This window comes from Sorex fumeus, unplaced genomic scaffold, assembly GCF_029834395.1.
Source record: "Sorex fumeus unplaced genomic scaffold, SorFum_2.1 ptg000039l, whole genome shotgun sequence".
NCBI classification, from domain to species: domain Eukaryota; kingdom Metazoa; phylum Chordata; class Mammalia; order Eulipotyphla; family Soricidae; genus Sorex; species Sorex fumeus.
Window position 1 is genome coordinate 6,367,007 of NW_026606096.1, and position 16,975 is coordinate 6,383,981.

General features: G+C 61.1%; 2 protein-coding genes across 2 annotated transcripts; both read right to left on the reverse strand.

Annotated features, from left to right (window-relative positions):
- Window positions 1-219: 219 nt before the first annotated feature.
- Window positions 220-3,741, reverse strand: REEP4 (receptor accessory protein 4). Its single transcript, XM_056118989.1, has 8 exons — window positions 3,371-3,741; window positions 2,502-2,574; window positions 1,505-1,581; window positions 1,292-1,412; window positions 1,006-1,119; window positions 706-844; window positions 472-623; window positions 220-386 (listed from the first exon to the last, which is right to left on the reverse strand). The coding sequence occupies exons 1-8, from the start codon at window positions 3,400-3,402 to the stop codon at window positions 321-323; spliced, it is 774 nt and encodes a 257-aa protein (XP_055974964.1). The 5' UTR covers window positions 3,403-3,741; the 3' UTR covers window positions 220-320.
- Window positions 3,742-8,488: 4,747 nt separating this feature from the next.
- Window positions 8,489-15,652, reverse strand: LGI3 (leucine rich repeat LGI family member 3). The gene is made up of 8 exons (XM_056118982.1): window positions 15,196-15,652; window positions 14,425-14,496; window positions 13,523-13,594; window positions 13,066-13,137; window positions 12,906-12,977; window positions 11,931-12,100; window positions 11,650-11,814; window positions 8,489-9,341 (listed from the first exon to the last, which is right to left on the reverse strand). Exons 1-8 carry the CDS (start codon window positions 15,402-15,404, stop codon window positions 8,524-8,526), a joined length of 1,650 nt encoding a protein of 549 aa, XP_055974957.1. The 5' UTR covers window positions 15,405-15,652; the 3' UTR covers window positions 8,489-8,523.
- Between the last annotated feature and the right edge of the window lie 1,323 nt (window positions 15,653-16,975).

Here is a 16,975-nt window from a genome sequence, read left to right on the forward strand (position 1 = left end):
GACCCGAGGGCTTTTGGTTTCACTTGTAAGGCGGGGTGGGGGGGTGAGGGGTGTGGGTGTGTGTGTGGGGGGGACCTCTGGTCCCAAACCTCAAAAGGCACGGGAAGGGGAAAGGCAATAATAAATAGAACTCTGGATCCAGCTGCTTTGGTTCACAGCAGGGCAGCCCTGAGTGGGACAGGGCAGCGCCTCTGTCCCTGGTCCTTGGCCACCAGGAGGGCAGGCGGAGGGGGCGGCTGGTGCAGACCCTGGCAGAGCCCCCCAGGCAGCCCTGGTGCCCCGCAGGCCCTGAGGTAAGGTGGAGCCCGGCCTCTCCGGCCCTAGCTGTCCAAGTCTGAGGGTACCAGCTTTTTCCGCGTTCGGACCTTGAGGGATCGCGAGGTGCCCTGAGGGAGAGAGAGTGGGCGTCCCGTGAGCTGTGGGCACCGAGGGACTGGGCGGGGCCTCTCCTGTGGCCTCCCCCGCACTGACCTCCCGGGTCAGCGGCTTCCTCTTGACCAGGCGCAGGCTCTGGCTGCGGCCCAGAGGCTTCTCCCGGGGCCGGGGGGCCTGCAGGGGCACCGCCTCAGTGTCCGACCAGCACTCCTCTGTGTCACTGTCGTGCAAACCGCTGGCCCGGTACCCTGTGCAGAGGCCAGGCCGGGTGTTTACTGGGTCTGAAGGCGCAGGCTACGCCCAGCGGGAGGATACCCTCTGCCCGCTTACCGATGGGAGGCCGGCGGCGAGGCACCTGGTCCTCCAGGTAGAGGGGGTCATGGTAGGTGGGCGTGGGACCGTCGTCGGGGATGGAGCGCAGGTCCTGCATGGAGAAGCTCCGCAGCCTCCCGGCCAGCGCGCCCTGACTCTGCAAGAAGCGGGCAACGCTGGTACCCCCGCAGGCGCCTGCCACCTCCTGTCCCCATTCCCTGGCAAGGATGGTCGCTCTCTCTCGGCTCCCCGGTATAGGGGGACAGGACTCCCCGCCCCAGACGGCTGGGGCTGCTAGAGGCCTGGGGTCCTGGGCACCTTGGTGGCGGCCTGCACGGCGGCGGAAGCGGCGATGTTGAGGCCCCGCTTCCCAAAGCTGAGCACTGTCTCGTAGCTACGCTCCTTGGCCTGCACGATGTAGGTGTCGATCTCCTGTGGGCGACCGGGCAGGAGAGCTTAGAGGCGGTGGCTGAGTAGCCCTGGACCCCTGCCCTCCACCTTACTCACCAGCCAAGCTCCGGTCTCCCCATATCCCCCCCCCCAACAAAGAGGAAGGAGCTGGCCTGGGGCCCGGCCCCCCTCGTCTCCCCTCCCTGGCGGGCACCTTCTCATGGCGGGACAAGGATGGGTGGACAAACTTGCGGTACAGCAGGCTGGCCCCCTTGGTGTAGGGCGACAGCAGCCACAGCACGAAGGCCATCTTGACCTCATAGTAGAAGGGGAACCTGTCGGGGGCCAGGAGGTCGGGGGTCAACCAGGGCCTGGACGAGCAGCCGTCCTCCTGCAACCCCCCCTCCCCCATGTGCCGGGCACAGACCACGAAATGAAGACGTCGGTGAAGGTCTCCACTGCCATGAAGAGTGCAAAGACAATCCAGTACATCATCCAGCGGACCTGGGGGAGAGGGTGCCGCACATCAGGGGCTGGCCCCTGTGCCCGCCAGCTCTCACGGCCAACTCCCCTGACCCAGGCTGACCCCGAGCAGATTCCACAGAGCCTGTCTCGCTGCATTCTCCCAGCACCCAGCTGGCTCGGAGCTGCCACTCATTCCGGCAGCCACCCCAGCGAGCTTCACCCACTAGTTCCCGCACAGGCACCCGGGCGGCCTGCCCTACGTCCACACCCGCTCGACTCAGAATTCACCACCCTCCCTGGAGGAGGCGTGTGTGTGTGTGTGTGTGTGTGTGTGTGTGTGTGTGTCTGTGTAGCTCAGACCCCTGCTCTACTCAGAATTCGCCACCCTCCCTGGAGGAGGTGGTGTGTGTGTATGTGTGTGTGTGTGTGGGTGTGTGTAGCTCAGACCCCTGCTCTACTCAGAATTCGCCACCCTCCCTGGAGGAGGCGGTTTGTGTGTGTGTATGTGTGTGTCTGTGTAGCTCAGACCCCTGCTCTATTCAGAACCCACCACCCTCCCTGGAGGAGGCGGTGTGTGTGTATATATGTGTGTGTGTGTGTGTCTGTGTATGTGTGTGTGTGTATATGTGTGTGTGTGTGTCTGTGTGTGTGTGTGTGTGTCTGTGCAGCTCAGACCCCTGTTCTACTCAGAATACGCCACTGTCCCTGGATGAGGCAGGAGGTGGTGTGTGTCTGTCTGTGTGTCTGTGTCTGTGCAGCTCAGACCCCTGCTCTACTCAGAATACGCCACCCTCCCTGGAGGAGGCAGGGTATGTGTGTGTGTGTGTGCATGTGCGCATGCGTGCACACGCGTGTGTGTGCAGCTCAGACCCCTGCCAGTCCCCCAGTCCTCCCATACTCCCCAGGGCTGGCATCCCACCTGGGCCAGGTCCCCAACACCCCACTCCCCGCACACTCACATACTCCCGGATGTTCTTGGTCTTCACCGCCTTGTAGGATGCATAAGCTGGGTAGAGCATCCCAAACACCAGCCTGGAAGAACAGCCAGGGAAGTGTTGGGGGGGGAGAAGGGAAGAGTTGGGGGGGGCAGGGGCACGGGTGCCCGCCCTGTCCTTCCAGCCTGGCTTGCACAACCTGCGCCTGAGTCAGAGCCCTGGAGGCCGCCTCCCCACCCTGCTGTTTACAAACACCCCATGCGTGCCCAGGCCTGCATCCCATGGCCTATGGGTGCATGAGGGGGAGAGAGAGAGGCAGAGAGAGCTCACAGGGCCTGTCCGCAGTGAGGAGGTGGGAGGCAAGTTTCCCAGCTGGGGAGAGCATCAAGCTGTCCCCTCCCATAGAGATGTAATCCGGGCCAAGGGCCGCCAGGCCTGGCAGTGCCAGGCAGCAGACAGGGGTGTTCGAGCCAGGGGCTGGAGAGCTGAAAGGTGACGAGCAGGACACAGTGGGGAGGCCAAGGCCAGGGCGGTGAGTCATGTGACTGGCGCTGAAGAAGAGACACCTGTGCACCGCCCACAAGGGCCAGACACCGCATTGTGTACAACGACAAGCCAGGGAGGGCTGGACGGGCCTGGGCGCCACCCCATGAGCCAGGAGTGGGAGTGCGGAGACCTCTGGTTGGGGGATAGGGGGCCTGAGAGGGGGGTCGGGGACACTGGTGGTCGCGTTCCATGCAGAGTGCCCTGCCCCATGGTCCGTTAACCCTTGCGGCCAGGGCCGGGAATGGAGGGGACAGCTCACAGAGTCCCCCACCTCCACCCTGCCACCCTTGCCACCAGATGTTCCCAGCGCCCACCTCTGTGGGCGGGCTGCCACGGGCCATACTCACACCACCAGGCGACAGATCATCCAGGACACCATCCTGCAGCCTCGGAGGTGGGGGGGAGACCACCCCGCTTGGAGACGGGGCCGGCGCACCCGAGGGGGCTGCCACAGACGCGGCCGGCCGCAGCGGGGGGCTCGCAGGGTCTGCCCGCCGGCCCCACGTCCTGGGCGCCGGGAGGCCAGCGGCCAGCGGCCGGGGCAGGGAGCCGGGCCCCGCGCGCGTGGGCAGTTACTGCCTCGGACCCACTGGCTCCTCCGGCCGTGGAGGGTCCCGGGCCGAGCAGCGGAGGGTCGTGCACGGCCTTCGCGAGAGCTGGGAGAGGTTGGGGGACGACCCCCAAGTGCCAGCGAGCCGGGCAGCAGGCGGCGGGCTCGGGGCGGAGTTTGCAACTCACTTGAAAGTTGCACGGAACCGGGTTTTGCCCAACCCCGAGGCGCGGGCGCAGCGCGCAGGCGCGGTGCGGCCCTGCCGGGGGGCGGGGCGACGTCGGACACGCCCCCGCCCTGCTTCTTAAAGGGGCCACGCACCCCGGGGCACGTTGCTGGGTGGACACGTCTGACTGGTAACCCTAATCCAAAACAAATCTGCAAGGAGAGTTAGAAGGGGGAGACCAGTAGGAGACCATGAATGCACCTCGGACCATAAATGCTACCCCTGACTCTGTGAAACGGAGAAGGGGAGGAGATGGGGAGAGTTCCCCCCTTTGCCAGGCACAGGCAAAAATTGGGGGAGTTTAGTCTCCTAGTTCTTCCAAGACTCCCAAATTTGGCCTTCTACCAGTGGGTCTACCAGGAAGGACCTGGAAATGCTGATGAGCACAGAGGAAGAAGGGCCGGTGCTTCCCCTGGGAGAAGCTGGGTGTCCTTTTCCTGAATTCACACATCTGGCAGGCTGGCGTGGGGGTCTGAAAGATCCAGGGCAGAACTGTGAATCCCACCTCGTCCTGGCAGACAAGGGCATGAGTACCCCAGGCCTGCAGTCCCAGGGCACTGTGTGGGCTCCCGCCCCCGCTGCCCCAGATCCTCTGCCCACACAGGAAGGACACTCCTTGATGAGAGCTACCGTTCAGGGGCACCTGGTGCTGACGGTAGCTGGATGACGACGGACACAGGCTTGGTGCCATCGTCTTCTGCGGGTGGCACAGGGCCAGGGCCAGCAGGGAAGGAGAAGCCCCCCCACCCGGACGTGGGGAGGGAGGTGTCTTTGCCATCCTGCGGGAGGTGCTTTGTGTATCCACCACCGCCCTCTGCAAACGGGGCCCAGCAGCTCCCATCGCTTGCCTGAGTCCAGGGTTGTGGGAGGGAGAAACCGGGCAGCTATTACTTTTTATTAGAGTGAGCCCGTAGTTTACACCCACCATCTAGCTGAAGGCCGGAAAGGTAATGATGGGGGCCAGGGAAAGGAGGCTTCTGGGGGATAAATAAACACACAGTGATTATACAGTCTTAATTATTATCATCGGTTTTATTGGTATTGCTGGGTGTGAGAGCCAGCAGTGAAACCAGCCCTCGGGAGAAACTCCCTCAGGCCCTGATGCCTCCTGGTTCCCTCCAAGAGCCCCCTCACCCCCTCCTGCCAGGGCCTAACACCCCCTCGCATTCCCCCCCCCCCCCCAGTTGGAACCTGAAATGCCTGGAGCTGGGATCCCCTCAGGCAGGTCCTGTCCACCAACCACCCCCAATTGGGGCTCAGACACTGTAATTGATGTGAGACTATCCTTGTTCCCTTGGGGCTAAAGGATGTGGCTGACTCAATGGGGAGAAGCTCCGTCTGGGAGTGGGGGCTTTGCCCAAGAAGGGGGAGGGAGAGGGGGATGGTGGAGCCGGCTTCCCTGCTGGCCCAGCTGCATTGAGTCTCCTCGTCCACTCCCCCACCTGACCCTCATCTGATGGGCCTCTTCCTACCCGCCTTGGCTGAAGTGAGTGCCCACCCGCTCGCTGGACCCATCTCTCCTGGAGGTGTCTTAGGAAATCTAAGGGGCAAGGTTCAGAGGTCAGTTGCTTGGAGCTGGGCTCCATGGTGGCGTCTGCAGCTTGCAGCTGGGTGTCACTGTCCCCCCTCCCCCCCCCAGCAGCCCCCCTTCCCCCAGGTTCTGGAGGAGCTGAGTGTGTGAACTCTGCCTCTCACGGCCTTTGGTCCTGAGCTGTTGACACAGTCACCTAGTTACACTGGTTGCTAAGCAGCATTCTGGACAGAGAGGTGACCCTGGGGCAGGCCACCAGGCAGCCACACAGCAGCCCAGTTCCCCCGGGTACTGGGCTTTCAAGGGGACGCCGGACCCCGGGGCAGCAGCAGCCAGGGATGTTTATCTTTCTACTGGGCCAGTGAGTGCCAGCTTGCCTGGGAGGCTGATCCCTGGCAACCTGTCCTGGCACAGCGTGATGGTCCGATCCCCCAGACAGTGAGGCCTGGTAACCGGGGGGGCGGGGGGGAGAGCTGTGAAGGTCACAGCACAGAATCCCGGCCTGAGGAGGCAGGAATCCACTCACCTGAACCTCCCCTGGTGAGGAGTGGTCATGAGGGCTGGGGGTGGGTTGGGCACTGAGGTCAGAGGCCACAGGTCAGAGGCAAGATCCAGGAGCTTAGCGACTGCAGAGGAGTAAGGAACCCTAATCCGCACACTGCTGTCTCTCGGAGATCAGCCTTCTCCTCTCTACACGGAGCCTGCTCAAGAGTGGCCCTCCCTGGGGCCAGAGTGGTAGCACAGTGGGTAGGGCATTTGCCTTGCACACAGCTGACCCACGTTTGGCCAACCCAGGTTTGGTCTCCATCATCCCATATGGTCCCCCTGTGCACTTCCAGGAGTGATTCCTGACTGCAGTGCCAGGAGTAACCCCTGCTCAGGTGTGACTGGGTGTGACCACTCAAAATGAGAAACAGTCTCGTTCCTGACGTTCCATTCGCTCTCAATGGAAGGACCATCTCCAAATGCAACAGTTATGGGTACCTAGGTGGAGAAGTCAACATGACGAATGACCTGTCACCTGAGCTGCGCAGGAGAAAGAGAGCGGCTTAGAATGCCTTCAAGAGCCTCGAAGATATAGCTAAGAGGATGAAGAACCTCTGGCTCTGGGCACATCTCTTTGATTCCACTGTTCTTCCGCCTCAGAGACCTGGGGCTTACGAAAACAGGATGAAAACGCTATTCGAGTTTCCCAAAGAGGAATTGAAAGAGCTATGCTTGGAGTATCACGTTTCACTCAAATGAGAGAAAGAATCCCGGAGTTTCGACCTCTGTTGACGATCAAGAATCAGGGACGCTTTCTCGTTTGCCAAGGCGTCGAAAATCAGATGGGCTGATCACGTAAAGAGATTTGGAGACTGCTAGACTAGAGCCATTACCGACTGGATTCCACGGGACGTCAAAATACCGCGTGGCTGCCCACCTACAAGATGGTCAGACTTCTTCGTCAAGACCCTGAACAATCGGTTTGAGGCTCTTCGTGTTCCTAGAAGGAGCAGACGCCACTGGGCTACACTAGCACGCGACAGGGACGAATGGAGATATTACTGGTGCCCGCTCGAGCAAATCGATGAGTAACTGGATGTCAAGTGATCAAGTGACCCCCTAAAGTAAAAATAAATAAAAATAAAAAAGAGTGGCCTCCACACTCCCAGGGTGGCAGTGTGGGATGGAACTGTGGGCACAGGGCTTCCTCAGAGCTCGGAACTCGTCTCAACCACGAGGCAGAGTGGAAGACCTGGGCTCATCTCTGCTCTATCTGGGAATCACGGTCGCTTTCCAGAAGAAGCAGAGACTTGGGGGAAGGGGGAAAGTGCCTAGACACCTGCCCCTTGGGAGGGTGTGGGTCTGCCTGAGGGTGGGGAGAGACCATGAGTCTTCCCAGGCAAGGGCTGTTACCTACCCGCGCTCCCCAGCACGCCCCCCTGCAGGCCACCATCTCCAGATGGAAGATGGACCACCTTTTCTGCCTCTCTGATCCAAGGGAGAATGGGAAGCTGGCGAGAAAGCCTGGGAGCAGCAGGGCCTAAAACTGTGTCACTTCCAGTCAGCAAAGGACACTGAGAGCCCGCCACGGGTGGGAACTTTTTATTTGAAGCAAGGGAATCAGAGCATTGCCCGCAAGGGCCCTGGCATCCTGCACCCAGGAGGTTCAGCTCCCCACAACTCCTCACCAGCCCACCTGAGCTGCCAGGTCTGCACACCAGGGGGCAGCAGAGGTTCGCTCCAGTGCCCTACTCGCCTGTCCCACCCCCTCTGCCAATCGGCTCCTGGAAGGCTGGGCTGCGCCTCTGTGTGCGGCCAAGGAGGCGAGTATGCCAGGCTGGGCACCCAGGATACTCTCCAACTCAGCTGCACCCCAACCCCACCGCTCGCGATGCCTTTGCTGCTGGCAGGCTCCTGGCCAGGCCAGCTCTGTGAAGCTCAGGGTCTCCAGCAGAGGCTGGGCTCCCCCGTCTGGGCAGCGGGCACTGCAGGTGAGAGAAAGGAGAGAGGCTTTCATCTGAGCTGCACGCGGGCCCAGAGGAAGACTTGGGGAAAGAGAGGAACGCAGGCAACTGGCCACACTCGTCATTGCTTCCAGCAGACGGGCTTTGCCCCCGCAGGTCAAGCTGGTACCCAGAGGCTGGCATGACCTTCTCGACATTCTCATCCCTGTCAGCTACCGGGCGGGGGGTGGGGAACACCATGTGTGAGGGGATGAAGAACGGGTACCAAGTACCCTCTTAGGAGAGGCAAGGTGATGGAGGTGCCCCTTGAAGCGGCCTCCACTGGAAGTGTGCAATCAGAAAGGGGTGTGGAGACAGGTGTCCGTCGGGTCATGCAGAGAGTGGGGACTGGCGAGTGCGTGTGGCAGGGCCCAGGGCATGGCTGTGAGCGCAGAGAGGGCACGTGAGCATCTACAGACCTCTGGAGCACCGACAGGAAATGGTAGAGCACGCCAACCCCTGCCCAGCCTCGCCCCGAACTGGGCACGCAGTCCGACGTCGGGGCAGCAGGTGCTGGGTCTTCATGCGGGTACAGCTGAGACGTGGCTCTCTGGGCTGCTTTCTGGTGTGTGCCCAGCTAACGGGGGCTGGGGAGGGGCTGGGGAGGGTACGGCGCCAGACTGGCGACATGTGTCTTTCTCGTGGGCACACGCGGCTCCTACAGGCTCCCGCGGCCATCCCAAGAACCCCCGCCATGGCCCCCCCTAGGCACTGAGGTCCACCACCACGTGCCGGTACACGAGGGTCTGTCCCTTGAAGCTGGGGGCCAGGAGCAGCTGCGCGTCGCCCGCGGGCATGTAGCAGAAATCCCGGGGGGCCTGCACCGCCAGCTCCTGGAACCGCACGAACTTCTCCCGCCCGTCATCCCACTGGTAGATCTGGGTGAAGGAGAAGTCGCTGCCCAGCGCCAGGTAGCGCCGGCCGCCCACCAGGAAGGGCTGCAGGGCCAGCGAGCCCCGGGAGGGCAGCGCCTGCACCTCGGAGAAGCGGGCGCCTTCCCAGCGCAGGACCTTGGAGTCGCCGATGTAGCGACTGAGGCACAGGTAGCTGTCGCGCCCAGCCCTGAAATGCTTCACGGCCTGGGCGTCGGGCACCTGGGTCACCTCGCCCTGGGCCACGAACTGCTTCTGCGAGCGGCTCCACTGGTAGATGATGGGCGCCTGGGAGCTGCTTGACACAATCAGCCTCGGCTTCCCCTCGCCATCCACGAACTCCAGGTCGGTGTCGCGGTGCCAGGCGTGCAGAGCCTGGTGGGAGTAGAAGCCATTCTGGTGCCAGCGATAGAGGCTGGTGGCGCCCGCCTTGGAGCTGTCGGCCACCGCGAAGTACCAGTCACCTTCGATACGGAAGGCCTCCAGGTCGTTGGGCTTGCGCACGCGCTCCGGGTCGATGTCCTGCAGTTTGGTGAAGCGCGTGGTGTTGGGGTCCCAGTGGTAGATGTAAGAGCCGCCGAACAGCTGCGCGGCGACCACGTACAGCTGGCTGTCCACCACCATGGGCTTGCAGTGCACGGCGGAAGGGGCTGCCACATGGGGGGGGGCAACCAAGTTAGTAGAGGGGGCCAGTCCCCTCCAGCTCTGCACTAAGCCCTAGTACCTCACTCCTGCTGCACTGCCCGCCCCGCTCCACCAGCGTGGGTCCTTTCTGGTGGTCTCACAGCTAAGATCAACCCCTGCCCCCGCCCCACCACACCTGAGGGCTCCAAATAGAAGTGACACTGAGCACAAAATAGGTGTTTCTACATCTCCACGGTGGGGGGGGGGTAGCTAGTATGCCATTGAATTTGTGACTGTCGCTATGCTAAGTGTGAAGGCTTTGCCTCTGCTCTTTGCTCTGCAAAGGACCCTATTATTATCCTGTTTGACACCAAAAGAAACCCCAGCTCCAGATGGTCCGGGCAGAGCTACCCCGCTAACAAGTGACCAGCAGGGGATGGAGGAGGGGCGTTTGAGCTTGGCACAGCTGGATGGCTGGGCCGGGCAGACAGTTCTGTGAAAACAGTCTCCCAAGGGCTCCCGCAGTGACAAGGACTTTTATGTTGAACAAGGTGGCACAAACTTACTTGGGACCACATTCCTGACCTGTCCCGGTGTCCCCAGTCAGTCGTGGCCTCTCATCTCCCGGCCAGCTGGGCGGCACCCTGCTCCCCACTCCCCCACATCCTCAGACAGGCTGAGCCTGCCCTACCTACTTAGACACTGGGGATGCCCACCCTGAGCTATAGCCCCGACTGTCCTTCTGTGTGCCCACTCCCCCCAGCTCCACTGGGCCAAGACTGGAGTTCCGTAGATCGGAACTAGCAACTGCTCCTCTCCTCCTGGGCCCTTGGTTTCGAATTCTGTTTCTCTCTAGTTCCCCTCCCCCTATATACACAGTCCATCCATACAATCTTCAAGTGCTGTCAATCCCCCGCTCTGCTCTACAGCACAATTTGTGTGAGTCTGGGGCTAGCGCTTCCTTAAACGTTTGCTAGAACACACCAGGCAAACCATCTGGACCCGGAATCTTCTTGGGGCAAAGTCTTCTGTTTGTCTGTTTTGTGTGGCTTCTCCAATACAACGACTTGGCATTCGTCCGTAGACCTAGGACCGTCCTGACTTTCTGCGCCCTCCGATGTTGTTCGGGTCTCCCTTGTAAACAGACCCCTCAGGTCCCTCAGGCGCAGCACAGTCTGGGCACCCACAGAGCCCACGGGCCTTCCCACGGGCCTTCCTCCTCCTCAGCTCCCCCCACGATGCTGCTGCTGCCTGTCAGCTACCAGTTTCCTCGCTTGAACTGATGCTGGTGTCAGAGCCGGGGAAGGTTTATGTCATTACCATGCTCTTGCACGTCCATCTTTTGGGGATATGCCTCTCTAGGAGTGCTGAGGACCACCAGTGCGATACCCAGCCCTGCAGTCGAGGCCATGGGGCTCTAGGAACCGCCCCTGGGCCCTGTGCATGCCAGGCGTGGGCTCCAGCGCTCTGAGCCATCTCCCCGGCCCCTGTTGCTTGCTTGTCCTCCTGACTGGTTCATGCTGTCCCCCCTTCCTTAGTTTTGCCTCCTAACTAAGCCTTATTTATTTCAGGGCCACACCTGGCAGTGCTCCTGGATCCTTGCTCAGGAATCACTCCTGGCAGTGCTCAGGGGACCATATGGGATGGTGGGGATTGAACCTGGGTCAGCTGTGTGCAAGGCAAATGCCTTCCCCACTCTATATTCTCCTAACTAAATCTACCTTGGCCAGGGAGGCTCAGCTCAGTGTCAATGGATGTCAAAATGAGCTTGGGGCCACTCCCATTTCCTCCACCAGTTTCTTTTTTTTTTTTTTTGCTTTTTGGGGCACACCCGGTGATGCACAGGGGTTACCCCTGGCTCATGCACTCAGAAATTACTCTAAGCAGTGCTTGGGGGACCATATGAGATGCTGGGAATCGAACCCGGGTCGACCGTGTGCAAGGCAAATGCCCTATCCACTGTGCTACCACTCCAGTCCCTCCACCAGTTCTTAAGCCAGCAACCCGGGCATCACTTGAGTCTCCTCATTCTCTCATCCTCCAAGACTCCACATACGCCTCCCCTCCAGCAGGCAGGCTTCCCTGGTTGCCTCTCACCTGTGCTCTCACAAGGGCACATTCGTAACCCCTTCCCAGCACCTACCCGTTACATGGATGGTACCTGTGTCCGTATCAACCTCACCCCAAAGACTAGACAGTGCTCTCTATGGGCTACAGACCCGACCTCATCTCTCTCCCTCCACTGACCGGAGCTCAGTGGAGGGGAAGAAGGGAGCTGAGCCTGCTTCCCCCATCCCCTGGCAACGCACCCACAGCCAGGCTCGGCTCGGTTACCTGGGATTCTGTCATAGTCTCGAAGCTGCCGTTCCACATAGTCCCACTTGAGGATGGTGCAGGCGCTGGCGCCGGGCTGGGCCAGAGCGAGATAGAGGTCGCTGGAGTAGAGGAAGGGCTCGGCTGACACGGCTGGGAAGGGCAGCGTCTGGTACAGCACGAAGTCTGCGGGGGTGAGGGGGTGGAGAGAAGAGAAGAAGAGCTTGCTGGGAGGTGGCCGTCGCCCGATGGGGGTCACCAGGAAAGGGGTTCCGGGTCGGGGGCGGGGGGGCAGCTCTTACCCGTGGTGATGCAGTCAAACTCACGCAGCGGCAGATCCTGCACCTTGTGCTCCTGGAAGCGGGGTGGGCTGGCACAGTAGATGGGGGCCACCGTGGTGTTGGTGTGTGCCAGCCACTCCACCAGCCACTTCACTTTGCAGTCACAGTTGAGCGAATTGCCTCGCAGGTCCCTGGATCAGGGGTGGTGTTGTATTGGGGGAGGTTGCGCGGGGGGGGGGGGGGGGGACCAGAACAGGATGGGTTGCATGTGAGCAGCTCTGCCTCCTCTGCCCATCTCAGCTCAGTGGGCTTCCGGCCAAGGGGGCGGGGCCTAACCGGGGAGGCAGCTGCTGGGCACTCATGCAGCCTCTCTGTGCCCATCAGTGAAGGTGCTCTGGGGGGCACATGCAACCCTGTGGACCCATGCCTGCCAGTGGGCGGTGTGTGTGTTTGGGGGGGTGTTTCAGGCCCTGGAAAGGTGCCTTTCACAGTATGAGGACTGCAATAATGGCTCAACCCAATCTCGCCAAAGCCACCCATCCAGGAATCTTGCTGTTGAGTTACTGAGTATGCTCCCAGCACTGCTCTAGGTCCCGAGCACAGATGCCATTGAACGTGCATGGATGAGCCCTTCCAAAATGCACAGAATGGGGCTATAGTGATAGTACAGTGGGGAGGGCATTTGCCTTGCATGCGGTCGACCCAGGTTCGATTCCCAGCATCCCATATGGTCCCCCGAGCACCGCCAAGAGTGATTCCTGAGTGCATGAGCAGGAGTAGCCCCTGTGCATCGCCGGGTGTGACCCAAAAAGCGGGGAAAAAAAGCATAGAACTTCTGCTGTGCATTTTAACAAGGTCTGCAGATTCCCCGAGGAACCCCAACATGGAAGGCTTCCAATTTCTATCTCACTTGGCCTAGCCTTCGTCGAGGCTCCCCAAACCTCCCAATCATGTGCCGCCCCCCCACCCCCATGCTGTCAGGGGCCTGGGCCTTACAAGTCCGACAGGATGTCCAGCGGCCGGAAAACATCTCTCGGCAGGGTCTGCAGGTTATTATTGGCCAGTGAGCTGTAAGAGAGAGGCAGGCACTGAAAACAGTGATGGGGGCACAAAGGTCCCTCTAGGAAAGGTGGGGCTCTGGGGGTCACCAACTCACAGGTGTGTCAAAGACTTCAGTCCTCGGAAGGTGAACTTGGACAGAGCCCAGATGTCGTTGTTCTCGATGAAGCTGAGGGAAAGCAACCAGCCACTCAGGAGCCCAGCCCCCCACCCCCACACACCCTAACCCCCCAGATTCAGCCCTTCCTTGGCCCCGAGACAGGCTTTCACACTGAGTCTGGCCATACTGAGTCAGTCCTGAGCACTGCCAGGCAGGATGGCTCAAGCCAAAGTCCCCAAACTGATTCGGTCCATGGCCTCCTTTTCAGGAAGCGCGTTCCTGGAAATCGACTTTCTTGGAGCAACCAAACCAAAAGCGCCCCCCAGTTGTATACGCAAGGCTACTACTCTTCCCCACCGCAGTCCAGCACCCCGTCCTGGAGGGTGATATAAGCCTCTTTCATCCCCTGCTTCCCCTGCTCAGAGGGCTCCCTCTGCCTCCCACTCCCACACACAGGTACTGCAGGTGGGACAGTCCGGTGAAGGCGTTGTCTCCGATCAGCGTGAACTTGTTGGAGTTGAGCAACCTGCAGAGGCAAAGGAGAATTCCTGTTTGCAAGGGTATGCACCTGCTGCCAGGTTCCCGGCCTCCTCACCCTGGGCTGCCTCCAGCCAGGGCTGCCTCCCCCCACTCCTCCCCCCCTCCCCTACCTCCAGCCCAACACCTGGCTGGCACCACCTGCTCTGGTCCCAGAGTTCTGAGTTGTAAACAAAGTCAGGGGCAGGTCCCCCTCCCACCCCACAACTCCCTGCCTCCCAGCCTCTCCCAGCTCTTCCAGTCCTTCCAGGACCCCATCGTGGGGTTGGAGGATGGTCCTCTTGGAGGAGGAGGTGGGCCACTCACTAGCACCCGCCTATGACTCAGGCTTTAAATTCTAACAGCTCCTTTGGGAACCCCAGACCCTGTCTCCTCTCCCTTCAGCCTCCCACAGCCTCTCTCTTCATAGCCTGACCCCTGGGGTCACTGGTCTCCCAGACGTGATGTAAAGGGGTCACTGCACCCCACTACCTTGGTGTTCATATGAAGTAAGTTCACTGCTGTGCCCAAGATCCCATCCCCTGCCTGTGCCACTGTTCCCTGACCCCTCTCCAGGCTATTCATCCCCCCAAATGCAGGGTCCCCCAAATTCAGGGTCCCCCAAATGCAGGATCCCCCAAATGCAGGGTCCCTCAAATGCAGCCCCCCCAAATGCAGGGTCCTTCAGGTGCCAGGTCCGCAGGTCCCCCAAGTGCAGGGTCCCCCAAAATGCAGGGTCCCCCAGGTGCCGGGTCCCCCAAGTGCTGGGTTTCCCAGGTGCAGGGTCCCCCACATGCAGGGCCCCCCGCGTGCAGGGTGCCTCTCCAGACTCTGTCATACAGGAACTGTAGCAGCGGTAGGTGGGCAAAGGCTCCATCCTGGATCTCCGAGAAGGCGGCGTTCACCAGCGTCCTGCAGGGGACACGCTGGTCAGAGCACGGGCCGGTGTGGGAGCAGGGTGACTACTACACACTGTTTCAGCACGCCGGGGGCCCCCACCCGGAGTGCGCTCCCTTCTCCCCATGCACTGCCTGCCCTGACCCACGACCCCTGCCAAGTATCCCAGGCTCAACTTTCCCTCTGCCCAGAGAAGTTCCCACTGCCCATGCCATCAGGAGCCCCCAAACTCAGTGGGGCTGGGTGTTCGGGGAGGGAGTTGAGAGGGGGAGAGCACACAGCCTCTCTGTCTGTCCCCCCTCACGCTGCTGCTGCTGCTGAGGGGTGCTGACCAGTGCGGGGTGTCTGGCCAGAGCAGGGCAGGACGGGGCCACCCACTGCTGCCCTCCTCCCTGGGGCCAGCCTCTCTGTTTTTGCAGTGACAGGTGAGGCGCAGTCGCATGTCCTGTCACTTGCCTGCACACAGTAGGTCTCCGAGGGAGGCCCAGAGTGATGATTCATTCTTGGCTCCTCTCCTCGGCCATGGCTGCCTGGCTAGCAGGCTGCCCAGCGCCCTCCCGGTTCATGACTGCGCTCAGCCTCCAGCCCTCCGGGACCCCACTCCCAAGACAGGGGCGCGGGTTTTTCTGCCCACCCACTCTCTCGCGCCCTCTTCGCCCTCTCCACCTTCCTCCCCACCCCGCGCCAGGACTGGGCACTCGGCTGGGCACTCACAGAGAGATGACCTCTGAGGGCAGGTTCCGGGGCACTGCCTTGGAGTCCACGCAGAAGGCGGTGTCCCTAGTGCAGGAGCAGCTGGGCGGGCAGGGGGGCGTCTTCGGGGGCCTCTTGGCCCCGGCTTGCAGGATCAGGCCGAAGCCCAGCATGGACAGCGCCAGCAGCCAGGGCCGGGCGCCCCGCTGGCTGGCCGGCAACCGCGCCATGCAGCCGGTGAGCTGTCGCTCTGGCCTGCCGCTGCCGCCCCGCACGGGCTGGCACCTCGCGGCCACCGCAGCTCCTGCCGCAGCGTGGGGCCTCCCCGCCGGCGGGCGCGCCCTGCCCTGCTCGCTCCCGTGCGCCGCTCGCTCGTTGCGCGCGGGAGCCGGAGCCAGGCTGACCCGCGGGGCGGACGCGGACTGCGGCACGGGGGCGCGCAAGCCGGCGGAGGGGGAGCCCGGGCCGCCCGTCGCCAATGGAAGGAGCCCGAGCCGAGCCGGAGCGGAGCGGTCTGGCCGCGCTCTCCCGGGCCATCGCGCGTCCGTGCGGGCCAGTGGCGCGCCGGGGTGCGTGCGTGTTTCACGCGCGCTTCCTGGGGGAGGGGGGACCTGGCCCTCCTGCACCCCTAGCGCTGCACGCCGCACCCCGAATACTCCTTCCTGCGTCAGAGCCCACCCGTGACTCGGGGAACCCCTGCGTGTGTGTCTCAAGACTCTGCCACGGTGTTTCCATGGGCTAGCGTGCAGGCCTGGGGTGGCTGAGAGGGGGCATGTCAGTGTCCTTGGAGTGCGGGGGCGCGTGCGGTTCTGGAACATGTCTCACCACCACTGGCTGGAGAACCAGGAAGAGTCCAGCTCTCTAGTTAACAAGTGAGGAAACTGAGGCCGCACCTGAGAGGAGACCTGCGGGGGAGGGGGGGGTTGCCACCCAGCTGGGCTGATTGTCCCAGTCTCCTCCGGGAGATGAGCCATACTGGGCAGGAGGGGCCAGGCAGAACCCCTGTACTCCCAAGCACATCAGCCTTGCCCAGGAAACTTCCAGGGGGCCTATGGGGTCACAGTGATTTTGGAATTTTGGAAATCATAAGTTAAGGAGATTTTTTTTTTAAATGCAAATTCTTGTTTTTGGTTGGTTTGTTTTCTGCTTTGTACAAAAATTATTTCCACATAAAAAGCTGTGTCATATTGGGCAGGAGTGACAGTACAGCAGGTACTGGCCCGGGTTTGATTCCTGGCATCCCATGTGGTCCCCCAAGCACCGCCAGGAGTAATTCCTGAGTGCAGAGCCAGGAGTATCCCCTAAGCATTGCTAGGTGTGACAAACACACACACACACAGTGTGTTATAATAGGCTTAATATTACTATTTTAAAATTTAACTTGATTTTAAAATGTCTCCCTTCCCATTATGGTTATTTGGAACACCACAGATTCACACCCTATTGCTGGTGGTGGCTTGTGGGCTCAGGGGCCCCCAAGGCCATACCCCGGATCACACTCAGTGCTGGAGAGCTAACTGGTGGTCTCCTGCATACTCTTCCAGGGAGCTCTCAGCTCCTATTATTGATGTTTTGTTTTTGTTTGGTTTTAGGGCCATACCCGGTGATGCTCTGGTGTTACTCTTGGCTCTGCTCAGTCATTATTCCTAGTGGTGTTCAGGGGACCATATGGGATAAGGGGGATTGACCTCCAGTTGGCACGTGGAAGGCAAGCACCTTACCTGCTGTACTGTCTCTCCAACCCCTATTTGTTGCCTCTTTCAAATCATATGAGTTTCCCAGTAAGTAGCAGTATGGAGAA

What these genes read in the sequence shown, in the direction of transcription:
- REEP4 (XM_056118989.1), bottom strand. Translation starts at nt 3,402, where the DNA reads ATGGTGTCCTGGATGATCTGTCGCCTGGTGGT. An exon ending in ACCGACGTCTTCATTTCGTG is followed by an intron (nt 1,413 to 1,504) that starts GTCTGTGCCCGG and finishes GGCCCCCGACAG; the next exon opens with GTTCCCCTTCTACTATGAGG. An exon ending in CCGTGCAGGCCGCCACCAAG is followed by an intron (nt 845 to 1,005) that starts GTGCCCAGGACC and finishes CGCTTCTTGCAG; the next exon opens with AGTCAGGGCGCGCTGGCCGG.
- LGI3 (XM_056118982.1), bottom strand. Translation starts at nt 15,404, where the DNA reads ATGGCGCGGTTGCCGGCCAGCCAGCGGGGCGCCCGGCCCTGGCTGCTG. An exon ending in CCCTCAGAGGTCATCTCTCT is followed by an intron (nt 14,497 to 15,195) that starts GTGAGTGCCCAG and finishes TGTCCCCTGCAG; the next exon opens with GACGCTGGTGAACGCCGCCT. An exon ending in GTTTGACTGCATCACCACGG is followed by an intron (nt 11,815 to 11,930) that starts GTAAGAGCTGCC and finishes TCACCCCCGCAG; the next exon opens with ACTTCGTGCTGTACCAGACG.